The 17,648-nt window shown below is 51.0% G+C and overlaps 2 protein-coding genes across 3 annotated transcripts in view; one reads left to right on the plus strand and one right to left on the minus strand.

The window, feature by feature from the left end:
• Celsr1 (cadherin EGF LAG seven-pass G-type receptor 1) overlaps positions 1 to 4,998 on the plus strand; it is a 137,372-nt gene extending 132,374 nt beyond the window's left edge. The window contains exons 29-35 of the mRNA XM_026782502.1: positions 531 to 656; positions 1,076 to 1,170; positions 1,418 to 1,521; positions 1,694 to 1,843; positions 2,275 to 2,505; positions 2,754 to 3,015; positions 3,237 to 4,998. Of these exons, the coding sequence (XP_026638303.1) occupies positions 531 to 656; positions 1,076 to 1,170; positions 1,418 to 1,521; positions 1,694 to 1,843; positions 2,275 to 2,505; positions 2,754 to 3,015; positions 3,237 to 3,246 (978 nt within the window). The 3' untranslated portion in view covers positions 3,247 to 4,998. The remainder of the gene's footprint in view (positions 1 to 530; positions 657 to 1,075; positions 1,171 to 1,417; positions 1,522 to 1,693; positions 1,844 to 2,274; positions 2,506 to 2,753; positions 3,016 to 3,236) is intronic.
• Positions 4,864 to 17,648, minus strand: part of Trmu (tRNA 5-methylaminomethyl-2-thiouridylate methyltransferase) — a 16,160-nt gene continuing 3,375 nt past the window's right edge. Inside the window, exons 3-11 of one of the 2 annotated variants that reach the window (XM_005354391.2) lie at positions 16,061 to 16,167; positions 13,731 to 13,853; positions 11,356 to 11,528; positions 10,183 to 10,236; positions 10,042 to 10,108; positions 8,895 to 8,995; positions 7,442 to 7,586; positions 6,959 to 7,041; positions 4,864 to 6,827 (exon numbers count right to left, since the gene is read on the minus strand). In XM_005354391.2, coding sequence (XP_005354448.1) covers positions 6,675 to 6,827; positions 6,959 to 7,041; positions 7,442 to 7,586; positions 8,895 to 8,995; positions 10,042 to 10,108; positions 10,183 to 10,236; positions 11,356 to 11,528; positions 13,731 to 13,853; positions 16,061 to 16,167 — 1,006 coding nt within the window. In that variant the 3' untranslated portion in view covers positions 4,864 to 6,674. The remainder of the gene's footprint in view (positions 6,828 to 6,958; positions 7,042 to 7,441; positions 7,587 to 8,894; positions 8,996 to 10,041; positions 10,109 to 10,182; positions 10,237 to 11,355; positions 11,529 to 13,730; positions 13,854 to 16,060; positions 16,168 to 17,648) is intronic. The other variant, XM_026782503.1, reaches the window with a different exon arrangement.

Raw genomic sequence — 17,648 nt, forward strand, 5'->3', positions numbered from 1 at the left:
AAGCCTCCTCAGCGAGAAGGGGATGGGGGGAAGCCTCCTCAGTACTTGCACTTGCAGAGGAGGGAGCCTGTGTTCTCCACTTGTCCCAGCCCTGCCTCCAGGCCCCACGTCTGTCAGGGCATTGCCATGGCTTGGGCAGGACAAAGCTTGTCCCACTCCCCCCCCCTCCCTCCTCTGTGCACTGCTGCAAGCTGGCCCAAATCCTGTTCGTGTTCTCAGGACATACGGCTAACCCTTTATGTTTCACACTGAGTGCTACCTAGTAAGTTTATAACATAATGTTGGGGGCCCATGACGGCCCATAAGGCTGTGGACTGTGTTGCCCTGTCCAGGTATCTTAGCTGCTGAGGCTCCCCTGTGAAGAGAGTGGTAGCCCTGCCTGGAGGGGAGGCCTAACGGGCCTTGGGGCATCTCCTGGATCGCATCAGCCAGGCTTGCTCTGAACTGGCTTTCCTCGGCGGACAACCAGGTGCAGCAGCATGAGGACCCTGCGAGTCATGCTGACCTGGTTGATGTTCATCTCCCTCCAGGGCCTCTTTGTCCTCCTGTTCCACTGCGTGACCCACAGGGAGGTACGGAAGCACCTGAGGGCAGTGCTGGCTGGGAAGAAGCTGCACCTGGATGACTCAGCCGCCACAAGGGCCACCTTGCTAACGGTAAGAGACCCCTCCAGGCCTGGGAGCTGGTGGCACTGCCTATGCAGGGTTGGGAGCTGTGAGAACCTACCCGACTATGCTCCGTTCCATAGGCTTCGTATCTTGGAGCCGTCCACACACTACAGGGCAGAAGTGTCCTGTAAGTGTCCCCGTCCAACTGTAGCCCCACTCACAAGGTCCTTGGAAGATATGGCCAGGACACATATCCATAGGACAACCAGAAGCAGTGTCCATAGGGACTGAGGTGTTCCCACCGTGTGGGCCAAGGGATATTCTCCCCACTGCCATGAGGCTCCAGTGTGCAGCCTTGTCTCACCCTCCCGAGTGCTGGCAGGGCAGAGTGCTACCATGGGGGCTGCTCTGGGGCAATATTAACCTCTGGCTTCTGCTCACCAATGGCTTCCCACCCTTCCCCCTAGCGATCCCTCAACTGCAACAACACATACAGCGAAGGACCAGACATGCTCCGCACGGCCCTGGGCGAGTCCACAGCCTCTCTGGACAGTACCACCAGGTCAGGCCTCTGAACCCACTATTTTCATGGGGTAAACAGCACCCTGGCTGTGATGCCCAGTCTGCCCCCATATGTCTGCAAGGCTGTTTTTTATCAGTTATTGCTGTTGATAGAGCATAAAGGGGATTGTTTAGGGAATCTTCCAGAGCTTCCTGTGGCCTTCCACCGTGTGTGCTCTGTGTCACTGACAGCCCATCACTAGCACTCAGGGACAGTGCTGAGTCTACCCCACTTGTATCCTGTCTAGGGATGAAGGGGTCCAGAAGCTCAGTGTGTCCTCTGGACCAGCACGTGGTAGCCATGGAGAACCAGATACATCCTTCATCCCTAGGAACTCTAAGAAACCTCATGGTATGGTTTCCCCTGCAGACACCACAGTCCCTGGTTCTTTCTTGCCCTTCCTCCCCTTTCTTGACCCTCCATCCCTGAGGAACTGGACTGCACGTACCCTGGAAGAGCATGGGTGGCCTCACGCTCAGCCGGAGTCAGGGCCTGAGCTCCCTCCTGCACCCTGCCCCTGCAGGCCCTGACTCTGACTCCGACAGTGAACTGTCCCTGGATGAGCACAGCAGCTCCTACGCCTCTTCACACTCATCGGACAGCGAGGACGATGGTGGAGATGCTGAAGACAAATGGAATCCGGCTGGGGGCCCCATCCACAGCACCCCAAAAGGTGAGCAGTAGAGACACAGTGGGCTATGAGCACACCTCAACTGTGGCTTGCACCCTCTAGGACCTATCCAGCAGAATAATAGCCACACAGGACAGCTCGGATTGGAACAGAAAAAGCAGGAAGTTGCCCATACCATCTGCTGGGCAGAGGCAGGAATTTGGGAGTTTCCACAGACTATGACTGTGGAGAGCTGGAAACGACATGCAATGAGCAGTCAGCATTTGGTTCCCAGAGTTATGTGCAGCCATGGGGATCACATACCAGGGTCCCCAATATCAAGATGTGGTCACAGTGTCTCCATCTTTAGCGTATTACGACCCTGCTAGTCCAGCAAGCCAGGATGAGGTCAAGGCAACTCTCGGGGTCTACCAGGCCTGGTATGACAGGGGTGTAGCTGCAAGTCTAACCCAGTGTCATTCTTCTCTGAGCAGATGCTCTAGCCAACCATGTCCAAGCTGGCTGGCCCGATGAGAGCCTGGCTGGGAGCGACAGTGAGGAGCTGGATGCGGAGCCCCACCTGAAGGTGGAGACCAAGGTCAGCGTGGAGCTGCACCGGCAGGCACAGGGCAATCACTGTGGCGACCGGCCCCCTGACCTGGAAAGTGGGGTCCTGGCAAAGCCAGTGGCTGTGCTCAGCAGCCAGCCCCAGGAGCAACGGAAAGGTACCTCAGGAGGGCCCTGCTGTGTCCCTGGAGCAAACCCTCATGCAGCACACGGGACAGGGGCAGGAGTCCATGTTCAGCAGGTTGGGGTGGGGGTGGGGGGTCCTATGGAGAATTTGGGTTAGGCCTGGGCAAGTTGGTAAGAACCAGGTTAGGTGCAGTCACTTGCTCGACACCATCCATCCCCAACTGAGCCACTGTTCCTGTGTCTACTTGGACTGACTTGGTGGCCACCTCCCTCCTCCCAGGCATCCTGAAAAACAAAGTCACCTACCCGCCACCGCTACCAGAGCAGCCGCTGAAGTGCCGGCTGCGAGAGAAGCTGGCCGACTGTGAGCAAAGCCCCTCGTCATCCCGCACATCCTCCCTCGGCTCCGGTGATGGCGTCCGTGCCACCGACTGTGTCATTACCATCAAGACTCCAAGGAGGGAGCCAGGCCGTGAACACCTCAATGGGGTGGCCATGAATGTATGCACAGGGAGTGCTCAGGCCAATGGCTCTGACTCGGAGTAAGTAGCCTGGATTCCAGGGTGTTGTGAGGGTGGGGCCCACCAGCTTTCCCCATCCAGGGCCACTAGAGCCCCCAGGCTTTCCCTCACACCTCATTGGGAATGCCCGCCCCTAAATGACTTTAGATTCCATCCAGTTGCCACGGTCACTGACCCTCCACACGCCTGGCAATTCTTCCCACACACAGAGGCAGTAATGAAACTTCAATTTGAACCATCAGGAAACCATGAGGCACAGTCAACCCTACAGACTGCCAGTCAAGCCCTGGGACCTAGACGCAGACAGGCCCTTGGTATGAGGGTCCCTGCAACAGCAGCTGGCTCTACACGGAATGTTCAGATGGGAAGCTCAGGGCCCATCAGACTATGTGACAAGTGCCAAAGTCACAGGCATGTCTCAAGAGGGAGACACAGACTTTAGGCAGGCATGGCTCCGTCCTCAGACTGCAGACAGAACCCAAACTATGCTGCTGACCTGGCCACAAGAGGCCTAGACAGAAGCCACAGAGCCCAAGCTAGCCGCGGTGAATCACTATGCCAGGCCCTTCAGCCTGCCAGAGTTCAGATACTGGACACAGGCCAAGGCCCAGCTCTCCTCACAGCACAAGCCTATAGTCACCAGCCTGAGTCTCTGCAAAGGTACCCTGTGTCTTAAATTGCTGTTTAAAGTTGTAAATACGTATAAATCTGTCCTGGACTTGGAGAAGATGGGAACCTATGTATATTTTACAACGTCCTGACTTTGCTTACACTGGAGAGCCATGAAATGGCATCTCAATATATTGCCCAAGGAGGCCTACACAGTTGTACTTATGTCTGGAAGAATCAACACAGCTGGTCCCAGTGCCCAGGCAGGAAGGACAAGGGCGCTGATGTTGATATAGTCATCACAAACTCCAGCAACTGCTTCCAGCAAGCAGGGAGTGTGGTGTTCTGCTGGCCTTCAGAGCACACAAATGTGTGCACTCTCCAGGATGGGGCTGGCCTGTGAAGTGTGACTGCCACTGCTGGTTTCACACAGGGTGAAATCCCCAGCACTCTGCCACTCCCACACCCTTGTGCCAGCTCTACTCCTGATACAGAGGGGCTTCTCTGGAGCATCCCTGTCAGCCCAGTACTGCGGGAGAGAATTTCTTTGTCCCTGCTCCTGCTCCCCATAGGATCTCAGAGGAATCATGTTCCTGAGTCAGAGGGACCCCTGAGGTCTTCCAGAATGTCACATTCCTTCCTGCCAATGTTCTACTCTTTCAAACTCCAGAGCTCTCTGGGCAGGCAGGGGCTCCACCCCCGAAATCTGACCAATGACATCACTTTGCTTTAAGTGGCCAATTGTGCAGAGAAACAAAGCCACAGTCCCAGTTTTCAATGGTTAGCAAATTCTTTTTGGAAACTCACACCAAGGGCTACTGTGATCAGGCCGCCACAAGCCACCGTGCGGCCAAGCCCAAGAAGAGATGGGGCCCAGAGTTACTGACACACTTCAGCACTCATTGCTGTTGGAATCGGGTGGACATGAGCTGCACAGCTGCTGGCGAATGGGAGAAACCAGGGCGTCAAATGCGACGACTTTCACACCATGCTGCACGCTGAGAGATCAGAACTGCTAATGATTGACTCGTGTCAGAGGAAAGCCCACATGATGTGGTCTGAGGTCACTCATTACCACGAGGCTGAAGGGAGGCCCAGGCGGCCTCTGAGGATGCAAGGACACAAAGAATGAAACACAGGGAGCTTCAGTCTCCAGGAGCTGGAGCACTGTGATTGCTCCCAATGCCGCAGCTCCACGCCACCCCAGAAGGTGGAGTTTTTAATTTGATCATAACTGTTACAAAAACAAAACAAGCTGTCAGTTTTAAACTGTTTTTATGACCTAAGACTACAGGTTCAACACTGGAGGTTTTTAACAAGTGTATTTATTACTGTTCGGCACTGGGTGACAACACAGGTGAGACACAGCTATAATAAATTAAAATTTGTGGATTTGTACCTATGCTGTGCTGGGTGTTTCCCGTTCCCTAAGGTGGCATGGAAGGGACTACTGAAGACAGCCTCAGGCTTTCGTGGGGTGCAGGTGGCAGACAGGTATTGTCATAATTTCTATTCATGTGCAGGTCTGCCACGACATGGATGGACTTGCCCAAGTTTTCCAATTCTTCAGCCTCTGTGTCTTTTATCAAATTCGAGAACTTAAGGATCTGTCAAGTGTGCATGGATGGCTCTGCTAGTATTCTTAACCACAGAGTCATCATCTTTCCAGCTAGGGGACAGAGACCAGAAAAGGGCATCTGGTGTCTTCGATCACTTCCCACCTATGAGGCAGGGTCTCTCCCTGAACCTGGGGTTTGTGGGTTTTTTCTTTTGTTTTTTTCAGCTAAACTGGAAGCCAGCAAACCCCCACTAGTCCTGTCTCTACTCCTTCCGGAGATGGGGTCACAGGTATGTGCTGGCCAAGCAGCTTATGTGGTACTGAGTCCAAGCTCAGGGCCTCCTGATTGCACAGCAAGCACTTTAAACCACAGCGCCATCTTGTGGCAGTCTCCAAATCCGGGAACACTATTAGACCCCGTGGTGCTGCCTCCCTGTGGTGTGGTCCCCAACCTCTCTTGTTCTGCAGATCTGAGCACTAGCAATAGTCATGATGCTCGCTCATCCTCTCCAAGACTACACTGCTGCTCATATTTCAAGTGTTCTGGTTCCTCGTTGTGTCTACTGCTCTGCATTCACCATCATCTGCTAGGAACTGCGGATCGGTGTTCTACTCTCCCTGGTGTCAATCAATGACCTCAGGGTTCCATCCATCATCTTTCTCTCGGCTTTGAGAACTCCAGTGGCATCTTGAATTCTTTAGAGTCTGGGCCTGGTTAAAACCCTCATCCTAATGGAGCAGCGACCTGGCTAGCACTATTTCTTAGCAGTGCTGCTTCCAGCCCGCGTCTATTTGATTCCTGTCCAAAAAGGTGAGTTTCCAGACTTTTAACCACATCTGCCCAGTGGTGCTACCCTTGGGAAAAATGGGAGCAGAGTAGTGGGTGCCCTTTCCCTGAGTCTGCCTGCATGCACACCTCCCCACTAAAGGTCATCTTCCGATGTGTTTTCCTTACACGCCTGAGCCCTTCTGGAGTGACACAAATGTACACTTCAATCCAGTGCCAAGCTGACAGGAAAACACTGGCTTCCACTTGGTGTGGGCACTGCAGGGAAAGGGTTATCTCACACATATCAGACTTCCAGACAAGGAGTGGCCTAATACAGATAACTGCCTTCCTTTTGGAGAGAAATCAGGCCCTAGGGAGGGGGAAAGGGCTACAGCTGAGGCTCAGTGGAAGGAACACAGCCACAGCAGCTCACTCAGGCCTCCAGCAGGACCCAGACACAGTGGTCAGACTATTTGGCAGATGGTTTTATTTAATGCTGTTCCTGTGCAGCCTCAGCACACAGCACTGTGGAAGAGCAGCTCCATCAGGGCCCTGGAGGCTGACCAGCCAGCAACTGCTTCTGGTGTACTGCAGCACCAGTGCAGAGACGCATGGCTCCTTCCTCACGCTGTCCTGGCTCTGCAGCCAACCAGTCTACTTACTGATTCTGGCAGCACCAAGCCCATCACTGACCAGCCTGCACCCAGACTGCTCTAGCACTTCGTCCCAGTAGCTTGGCCTTTGTCAGGGTGTGGGGTGCAGGCCTGAGCTGTCACTGGAGACCTCGGGAGCCACTTTGCTTCTGTTCTTGCCCTTCTGGAGTATATAGGCAGACGGCCCTAATCGTAGGATTTTCCCACTGCCAAGACATTCATCACCCTTGTAGAACACAGCAAACTGGAAAGAAAGAGGGATGGGGGAGGCTCACTGTGGTGTCTCAGATTCTAGGGCAGAACTGACCAAGCACCTGGTCTAAGGGGGACAGCAATGTGGAGGCTCTCCATTCTACTTTCCGCTGCCCCACTCACCTGTCCCAAGGCAAGGCCCCGCACAGCCTTCACAGCTGTCACCCACACGGTGCCATCCTGGTTGAGTGTCAGCACACAGGGCACTGTGGGGAGAGTTAGGAGATGGGTGTGGGTCTACTTTCACTGCCAGTCACAGCCCTGGGGGAAATAGCAGCCTGTGGGTGCAGGAACACCTAACATCCTTCCTGCTGGAGAAGGACAGACAGTGCCCAAAAGGGCTCAAAACTGCCATGACACCTCAGAATAGCATATACTGCAACTCAATCCCTCATACTAGGACCCCAACTTCCAGCAGTTCTAACAAAACAACATTCCTGTACCTTAGTCCCCTTTCTGTGGCAGACACAGGATAAGGAGTTTTGAAGTTACAGAGTACCAATGATGCGGACTTCCTGGTGTGTTCAAGGGCACACTGCGAATGGACAGTCTGGTTTAGTTTAATCCCAGGGAGTTTAGCAACAAGGGCCCCTTCCATCCAGTCACCTAGTGCCATCTGGTGGCGAAATCGGAAATGGCACTCCATCATCTTGTCTCTGACTAAGGCAGCAGGTGGTTCCTCGGCAATCCAGTGTACACGGTTGGTCCTGAGCAGGTCCCTGTACAGAGCTGGGTGGTCTACCTGGGGAGCCTGCAGGGCAGAATACAGACACTGTATCCTTCGAGAGGAGCAGCCCTCATCCCAAAGCTCTCAGCAGGTATCATTAATAAGAACCATCCTAACAGCACATCCATAACTATTTATAAACCAGCCCCGCTCAGCTGCATGCATTGGCCCATATGTGGAATTCATTTTATCAGCCTAAGGGCTAAACAAGAGAGAACAGTCAGCCATGGAGCAGAAGCAGAGGGCGGGTATGAGATCCCCACCCCTTTCATTATCCCCACCCTGCCATGCTCTGAAGATTATTTTCTATTCCTACAGATACAGGTCAGCCACACAACTGGCCTCTTAGAAGGGCCACAGATCCCACCAGCAACAACTGGCTGAGGAAAGCAGGGGCTGAAGGATGCAGGCCCCTGTGCAGCTGGCCCTGGCCTGAGTAGTTCTCACAGGCAGGACTGGTTCTGAAGTCCCTATTCCCATCACCACTAGTCTCTGTACACAGGAACCCAGGTGCTGCCTAGGGCGGAACCAGAAACACTAAGCCCCGAGATTCTGGGTGCTAAGACACTGAGATCACCTGGCCCTTGAGCCAATGATCCTTCCAGCTCTTCTCAGCAGGCCCATCTGAGAGCTTATGCTACAGACACCTTAATTCAAGCCTGAGCAGGCATTTCCGTGCTGCTCTTATAGAAGACTGGTGAAGTCTGTGGGTCCTCCAGCATCTCTGACCACCCCAGCAGGGTTCCCACCCTTGTACTCCTGAGAGCTGGACTCAGTGAGGGTTGGGGATTGCCATGGATGCACAGGCAGGATGCCAGCAGCACCTATTCCTCCATCCCCACCCAATTCATAACCCCAAATATCTCGACAGTGTCAATCTCCTCAAAGATTGTCCTCTTGGAGAGTTTCCTCCAGAGCCTAGAGCAGACCAGAATGGCCCAGGGTCCTATGTGACCAAGGGCATGGCTTGGTCCTGGCTCAGCCTGGTTCTAGCCTAACTACCTTGGCCCACAAGAACTTCTAGGACCCTCCCACGGAGAGTGGATGGGAGAGCTGACTGGGCACTATGACGACTTCCTCTCTACGAGAGGTCTTTACAAGGTATCTAATCTGACTCTCGTCCTCCTTTGCAAAGCACGCCAGTTTCTCTAGGAATGGGTGCCTTGACTGGTGCATGGCCAGCACACAATAGGAGCCTAATAATACGTTATACAAAGACCTTACACCTGTCCCAGGAGCTATAGAGGGCTGGTCTGCTGCTCCAGGCTCTTGAGCACTCCAGTGCTGCTTGTTTTACTGGCATAGCAGACAGTGAAGGCCAATCTCACTCACCACAAGCACATCACCCTTGGTGCCATCCTTCTCCACCACATACCAGGGCTCTCTCAAGCCACTGATCTTGGCTCTCTGGCCCAAAGTATACAGGAACCAACCTATGAAACAGTGATTCAGATAGAACATCTCAGTCCTCATAAGTGGGAGGCTCTGGATTGCTATGAGGCATGCTGTCTTCAAACTGTGATTCTCTTGGCTTGAAGGGCTACTGGCCCTAACCACACACTCATGCACACACCACCTAAGGTCAGGACTTGAGGGATATGATGGTGACTAGGATGGTACTAAGCCTGGCACAAATGCCAGCTCTTTCATCTGGGGGCTCTGACCCCCAAGGGGATACAGCTTGCAGAGTAGGTCTTGTGCCTAGTGACCACATTCCTTGCATCTGCACTGTATACCCACCGGACCACCTAGTCACCAGCTTTACCTCAAGAATGCATGTGCCCTGGCAGAGGCAATCTGGCGGGACTCACTGTACCATGGGCATCCAAACCTATGAGTCCCCTAACCGATGGCTGGTAGGGACAGCAGCACTGTCTCCAGCAAAGCCATTCTCTTCTCCAATATAACTGGGTCTCTCCTTACTCTCGGGGAGCCCTGCTCCCTCCAAAGGAGCCATACATGGAAAAAAAAAACAAAAACAAAAACAAAAAACCCAGCACCCTGACTTTCCAGCCAGTTTAACAGATGGGTTCAGACATTAAGTCTTAGGAAGCATGTCCCCTCCAGCCCCCACATGAGCACTGTGAGCACTTGTGACTGGCTCTGTCTCACACGCAGCACAGCGCAGGTCATGGTGGTCCTCTGTGAATATGTGAATAGCACCCATGTGGTCCCTCAGTCCTATGAGGACAGCTCTATTCTTTCTCCAGTGGCCTTCCCGCAGTCTCCCTGTACTCCCATAGCAATCAACAGCATACTTTTAGCAATGTAAAATACACACACACACACACACACACACACACACACACACACGTAGAGTCCAGTTCTGAATCTAAGGGCTAAATATAAGATAGAGCATCACAGCACACACGAAGTTCCTGTCAGAGCGACTGCTCATGCCACATGTACCCACCCCAGCCCACCCCTCAGGTCCTCCCATGCCCTTCATGAGATAGACAGGAGCTAGCCCTGGACTCACCTTTATGTGTTCCCAGAACCGTATTATCCTCGATAGAAATAAACTTTCCAGGCCGAGGCTGCAAATACTGGAAGACAAGTTTCATCACTACTGGAGACCCAGGCCCAGCGCAGACAGCCACTCACTTCAGAGGACACTCACCTGAAGAATGAAATGCTCGAAGTTTCTTTTACCAATGAAGCAGATGCCCATGCTCTGAAACGAGAGAAAGGCCATCATGATGTGAGCAGAAGCCAGGAGGCAAAGCAGGGAACAGAGAGCCAAGCTGGGCTAGGAGGGCAGCACCAGTGCCAGGAAGAGAGCAGGCTGTGCTACAGGAAGCCCCAGAACTCAGCACAGACTCAAACAAAACTCGTAGGCCTAGAGAATGTCCTGTCTTTCTGAGTTTGGCCCCGAAATGGATGCTTTCATGTAAACACACTGCATCATTTACAACTAGACTGTTGGAAAACCCTTATGAGCAATCCAGGAGAGCAAACTAGACTGGCTCCCTCCTGGAGAGCCAGGGTCCAAAGGCAGAAGCAGGAAGCAGGGTCAAGCCAACTCAAGGCAGTAGGGGAGTCAGGGAGAAGATGGCTACAATTGGCTGAGCCCAGCTGGGAGACCAGGCAAGAAGCTGATCTCCCCGGGACTGCACTAGGCAAGCAGCTCTGCCATTACTCCTCAGTGTGTGTCATGAGAGCAGGGGTCTGCCCCATAGAGTGCAGTGACTCTTGTCAGTTCCTACCATGGAGAATGCTGTCAAATGAACAACAGAGAAGATGATAGAACAGGTAAGGGATATTCTCTTTGGCAACGTGTACTTGCTGATAAAGACACAGTCATGAGTGTTCCCAGAAGACTGACATAAACAGTGGCTACAAGTGAAGCTGTACCAACCTCTAGTCAAACCTGGACTACTGGGGCTTCTCCCAGGATCCCAGCTCTCCCTCCACAGGGGTTAGCAGTGTATGAGCATCCTACAGGGAGCTCTGAGAAGGTGGAGAGGAACTGTCTGTTTGTTACTGTCTCCTTGGACAGGCAGCACTGTGTTGCAGACTCCTGTCTCATGGGATGGACCAGCATGGCTGCTCTCTATCCACACTCACTTGGCAGGCTAAGCCAGTTACCATGTCTGCTGAGAAAGCAGTGGACCACAGCAGGCACAAGAGGTGGGAGGACGAGGTTGGTCTCAGCTGCTCCTCACCTGCAACCGTGCTCTGTGGCTTGGCCCGATGGGTTCATAGCAAAAGCACCACCGAGCCCAGCCCTGCCTGTGCCATGACAACACAGGTGGAAACATTCAGGAATCAATGGCAAGCTGCTCACTCCTACCTCTTTCTTCTGAAGCACATGATGGAGTCTATTCTCTGCAGCTATTTTCTTTGCAAACTCTTTTGTTAATTCCCCCAGGGGGAAGATGGTTCTTCTCAGGGCATCCTGGGAAACCTGGCTGAGAAAGAAGGTCTGGTCTTTAAAGCTGTCAGCTGCTTGGAGAAGTTTTACGGCTGCCAAGAGTAAAGAACAAAAGTCATTGCAGGAACTCAGATAGTAACTCTGCTTTTAATGCCCTTCTGTGTGAGCAGTTACCACCCCCACCCCCGCCCCAGTCTGCCAGAAGCAAACCCATCTCAAAAGATTATGAGGAAAAAATACCAGCATGGCTAATGTACAGAAAATGCTGGCTGGCATCTGGTTTATCTATAAGGAACAGCACAGGGAAGGTAGATTTTTACATACAGAAACTTATCACTGCTTGTAATTTTGATTGTAAGATTTTCAAACATGAAACACTATATGAAAAAAAGGTGAAGTGAGAAGCAATGGTCCTAAAATAAATCTAGTCACATCTGGGAGGCTGCATGGGAGCTCATGCAGAATTGTGCTGAAGTAGTATCAGCAGTTCATCTGCCTATCAACTGCAGGTGTGTGACGTGTGCAAAGAAACACACAGGGCTCTGGTCGCCAGCCCAGCCTCAGGGTGGAAACTGACATCTGCTGCCAGCCCAGCTGTGGTTTCTCTAACTTTCTCCAGGTGACTGTAAGGAACTCCTTGTTGCATGTACACAGCTGTGAGTGACATTGACTTTAGACCGAGAAGGGTGGCTGGGTAAATTTCCCCAAGAAGACAGTTCCTACTCAGGCCAGGGCTGGTGGGGCAATGGGTGGATTTGCTTCTCCCACCCTTTCTCTCACACAGTGCTAGGAGGCACCCAGAGGGAATGTGGAGCACTTCACACACAGTGGCTCAGTTGTGTGTGTGCGCACACGCACATGCGTTTGAGAGCTTGCCCACGTCAGTGCGGAAGTCAAGTGACAACCTCGACTGCTGCTCTTCAGGGTCTCCCACTGGCCCAGAACTCACCAACTAAGCTAGACTGTCGAGCCTATCTCTGCCTCCTCAGTGCCGGGACTACACGGACATGCCACCATGCCTGCCATTTTACATGTGTTCTGGGAATTGAACTGAGGTCATAGCCTTTACTAACAAAGCCATGTCCTCATCTCTACACAGTTTAAATACCACTGTACACATCACACCAACCAGCAATAAGCATCATACTGCCTGTAGGTTTCCACCCCCTGGCTCTGACACCGCCTTGTAAAGGAGAATTTTCCCAATCTCTACAGCAAGGACCTGGTCCAAGATGATGCAGGCTGTTCTACAAACTGAGCTGTTTCCCATTTCTGACCTGTCACTTTGTAAAAAAAAAAAAAAGCAACTGGCTGAAAATAAGACTAGAATTCTCAAATAGTGTTTGTGTACATTTTCTTTTGGTTCTGAGTTACTCTGTCCTGGATTCTTTTTGACTGGTTGTTTTTTGAGCCTTCCAAGTGCTGGGCTTAAAGGTGTGTCCCCACATCTACCTGAGTTATTTTAAAACACAATGAAAACCTATGCCTTTGAAACAGGAAGCTGGTAACATATTAACGAAGATGTTAGAGGGAAAGAGCTGGCCGCAGCTAACATCTGGTAAAGCCGAAGCCGACTAGAGTTCAGAGCTAGCTGTTTCCAGGATCCTGCCCTCCTATTTGTTCTGCCAGGCACTGCACCATGTTCAGATGAAAACCAGCTAGTTACAAGGTCAGGTCCACAACTACAGCCATTCCCTGAGCCCAAGAGCTCTTATGCCTCTACTTGGATGATCCCCTAGGACTCAGACCAAAGCCACAAAACAGCTTTGGTTTGTCTAAAATGCACACCAGAAACAAAGGCATCAAAAACTACCACCGGCAAGTCACTCAACACAGTACTTAACCATCTTAGGAGGGTCAGAACAGGTACGGACAGACAAAGGTGAACATATCCTCGGCATGAGCAGGTATATCTACTCGAGATGGGAAGTGACTCACCATCTGCTTGGGGCCCTCTTAAAACCATCCCAATTATTACTATCAAATAGTTCCCCCATCCCAATTATTACTATCAAATAGTTCCCCAGATATTTTTGGAAGTCCAACTTACCAACATGTAATAACCTATATGATAAGTTTCTGATCTCCTTCCTCAGCTCTCACCCTGGCTCCTGACCAGGGCACTGCAATGCTCAACCACAGGCCCTGGGGAAGCAACCCTGCTGCTACCTGTGCCTTTGCAAATCTAAACCTAAATGGACCAGCTAACTGGCCGGGAGCACACAGGACTCCTGCCATCCTTCTAACTCCTGTGCTCACAGAGATTAGAGCTCTGGCCGCACACAGGAACTTACGATTTCTGACTTCAAATCGATTTCTGAATAGCCCATCTGGTCTCTTAGTGTGCTTCTGCTCAAAGACCTCTTCATCCTCTAGCGAGGTCCTTGCATAGTGGCCAGTGGCAACGGCATCTGCTCCTGGAGGGTTTTCAAAACACAAGGATCCAGTGTGAGACACAAAGATACTGGCAGAAACTGGAGTCAGTTGCGAAGAGGAATCCTCAACTAAGAAAATGTCTCCAACAGGCTGGACTTTCTCCATCAGATAGCAGACTTTTTCTGAGGGACGGTCTCTCAACATACCGCTGGCTGTCCTGGAACTCACTATGTAGACCAGGCTGGTCCTGAACTCCCTCTTTCTCCCAAATGTTAGGACCAATGGTGTGTGCCACCATGCATAGCTGGTGGGCAATTTCTTGATAAATGGCTGATGTGGGCAGTACTACCCCAGGAAGATGGTTCTGTATTGTAGAATAAAGCTAGCTAAGCAAGCCATGGGGAGCAGCCAGTAGGGAGCATTCTTCCATGGCTTTTGCTTGAGTTCCTGCCGTGCCTTCACCTGATGACGGACTGTGATTGGGACATGTAAGCCAATGAACCTTTCCTTCCCTAAGTTGCTTTTGGTCATAATTTTTATCATGGCAACAGAAAGTAAATTAGGATACTAGCCTAGATAAAGCATGCAGAACCAACCACACCCTGAAACCTGCACAACTGTCAATCCCCCCAACCAGAGAGCACTGGGCCTGTGTGGTAGCCCACTAAGCAGCTCTCTTCAGCTCCTGCATCTTTAAAGAGCCTTTCAAAAGTCAGAACCGATCCACTCACTCATCTAGCTTACTCAAAGATTGACAAGTTTACCAACACTAAGGAAAAACTGAAAACCAAAATATTCAACAGTAGGAGGCGTGAATTCTGATGTTGCAGCCTGATGGGAACAGCACTGACAAAGCACTGACTGATCCCAAGAGACCACACCCATGGCAGTGGTAAGCAGAGGAAAGTCAAGTCATACTGTCCCCATGACTTTAATATACGGCAGAAAAAAGGACAACCTCGGTCTAATTCCTTTGATTCTTGTGTGAAATATAGATAAGCTACCCCTCTTATCAATGCCAGTGATTTGGTAAGTATGCATTATTTTCATATGGAAGGATCACTGAACATATGTAATCTCTTCTGTCCCCATGATACTACCTTTCCACCGTGAGAAGTTCATGTGTCGGTACTGCTGAGACTAACCTGGAAAGCATAGTGAAGCAGACTCAGACCTGAGCAGCTGCACTGCTGGGCTAACACTGCATTCAAACCACTCAACTAGAACCTTCCAGGACACAGCACGGCATCTTCTCATTGCTCGCACATCATCCCTTTAGGACCATCACCCATACTGCAAGAAATGTGGAGCTCTTCTGAGAAGCCCCACTCCCTCAGAGCCTAGATTTCAGGTGTCTGACCATCAGGGGGGTCTAGTGTGGGATTCAAACACAGAATAGGGACCCAGAGAGACAGGGAGACGCTGCAATAGGGAACCAGGTAAGCTGTGGCACAGATTACAGAGGACTACCACACTAGGTCATAGCTTGACTGACCCTCAACACAAATGCATCTAAGAGGCTAGGTGTCCTCTGGGCTCCCGTGGGCCACACTCTGGACACCTCTGGCTCCCAGTTTAAGCAATCTTCTTGCCAGTGTATGAAATACCACACAGGCCCGTAAGTCCTGGCTTGCTGCTCTGTGGGTAGTCTGCTGACTCCCATCTTATACAATTCTGGCTACGGTCAGACTGGCCTACAGGCTTGTCCATGTGCCTGCCTACCCACCCCCCAGCCTGCCTCCCACCCTCCCTTTCTTCCTTCACTGAGACAAGGTTTCACTATATAGGAGGGCTTAGAATTTGCTATAAAGCTTGGCTGGCCTCAAACTCCCAACAGGCTTGCCTCAGCCTCCCTCTTACTAGGATTACAAGCGTGTGCTATCACTTCCTGCTCGGCAGACACTTGAGAGCTCTGCTGTCTCTGGCACTCCCGTGTTCCAGCTGATACAGGTGACGCACAGGTTCCCATGCCTACTTCCCTTTACTGATGCTCTTTCTCCAGTCACTACTGATTTAGATCTGAATCCTATTTTCCGAGAGTCCTGCCACCTTTTAGCCTTTAGGTCAGTGGCCAAACATACCTCCTCTCAGCTCTGTGAGGGCAGCTGCCTGCCCATGATGGAGGGCACCCTCTCCTTGAACTAGAAAGTTCTTCTGAAAGACAAAACTGTCCACAAGGTTCTAGCTCCTGACTTTGCCTGGAAAGCTATGATTTGAACATGCAGATGAAGAAATTCCAGTTCCTTACCAAGATTGTCCACAGCATAATGATAAAAGCAACTGAACTTGATGTGCTTATTGCAGATGATGTCAGGGTTGGGAGTCCGCCCTTTCTCATACTCATTCAAAAAGTCACTGGAAAAAAGGAAAGCACCTTCAGCTAAGTGATACATTCCTTAAAAAACAAATAAGCTACTTGTTTAACATGGAATTTCTCTCCACTGTCCCCAAACTATACCTTCCTCCCCCATGAGAGCTTCATTATCAAACCATTTCCTACTATATCAAGTGGCTTCTCAGAACTCACATATTTTAATGAGAACAGGCTCAGATGTTTGAATACTTGTTCCCAAGTTGGTGGTGCTGTTTGGGCAGGCTTAGAAGGCACAGCCCTGATGGAGGAAGTAAGCCACTGGGGGGTAGGTTTTGAAGTTTTAAAAGTCACATGCCATTCCCAGTTCACCCTCCCTGCTGCTGCCTGCTGCCATGGCAGACTTGCATCCCTCTGAACTGTTAGCACAAACAAACTCTTCCATTAGCTGCCTTGGCCACAGTGTTTGTCACAGCGACAGAAAATGCCCAAACTCTTATGAGTGGACCAGGCACTATTCTAGAACTCTTTAGGACAGCAGCAACTCATTCCCACAATGCTCCTAGTGGGTATGAGTATCATCCTTGATTTAAAGATGAGAAAACTGAGACTTAGAAAAATCAAATAAATTGTCTCCAGGCAGTGGGAGCACATGCCTTTAATCCCACCACTCAGGAGGCAGAAGCAGGCAGATCTTTGTGAGTTCAAGGCCAACCTGGTCTACAAGAGCTAGTTCCAGGACAGCCAGTGCTATGCAGAGAAACCCTGTCTCAAAAGACCATCCCTGGTCGTCTAGTGGAAAAAAAAAAAAAAAAAAGACCAAAAACCTAACTAAATAAATAAATCAAATAAATTGTCAAAGTTCTTCTATGTGGAGTGACACAGTTGAGACAAGAGCAACCCACAATGAACATGGCACATGGCCTGTTATCTCTGCATGTGCAAGGGCTTCTAGGCATTGTCAGGGTTGACCAGAGACTAGTCTGGGTGTTTTTTTCTGCAGAAGTAAGTGGCTAGCCAAACTTCACACATTCCTGAGATAGAAAAGGAACATGTTCCCCCTCACTGCTGCTCTTGTACCCCACAGAACAACCTCTATTTAAGTCTTCCTTGAAGCTGCTCAGGCCCCTCCTCTTCCATGTGGCTTCCAGACCATACTCTATGATACATCATTCTCCCTCCTCTCAAACCAGAGAGTTTCCTGCTCACCACCATCGGCACCTCGAGTAAAGATTCTACCACCAAGTAGATAGCCAATTCCTACAGAACAGGGCCATGATGTATAAACTTTGTATTCTTAGATGTAGCACAGTGCTTAGCATATAGTAAGCAGTAAGAATTATGGTGTTTAGGCTGGATTGTGGAGGCAGAGGCACGTGGATCTCTGTGAGTTTGAGGCCAGCCTGGTCTACAAAAAGAGTTCCAGGGGGCTGGAGAAATGGCTCAGTGGTTTAAGAGCATTGCCTGCTCTTCCAAAGGTCCTGAGTTCAATTCCCAGCAACCACATGGTGGCTCACAACCGTCT

Source organism: Microtus ochrogaster, chromosome 15 (genome assembly GCF_000317375.1).
Source record: "Microtus ochrogaster isolate Prairie Vole_2 chromosome 15, MicOch1.0, whole genome shotgun sequence".
Lineage (NCBI taxonomy): Eukaryota > Metazoa > Chordata > Mammalia > Rodentia > Cricetidae > Microtus > Microtus ochrogaster.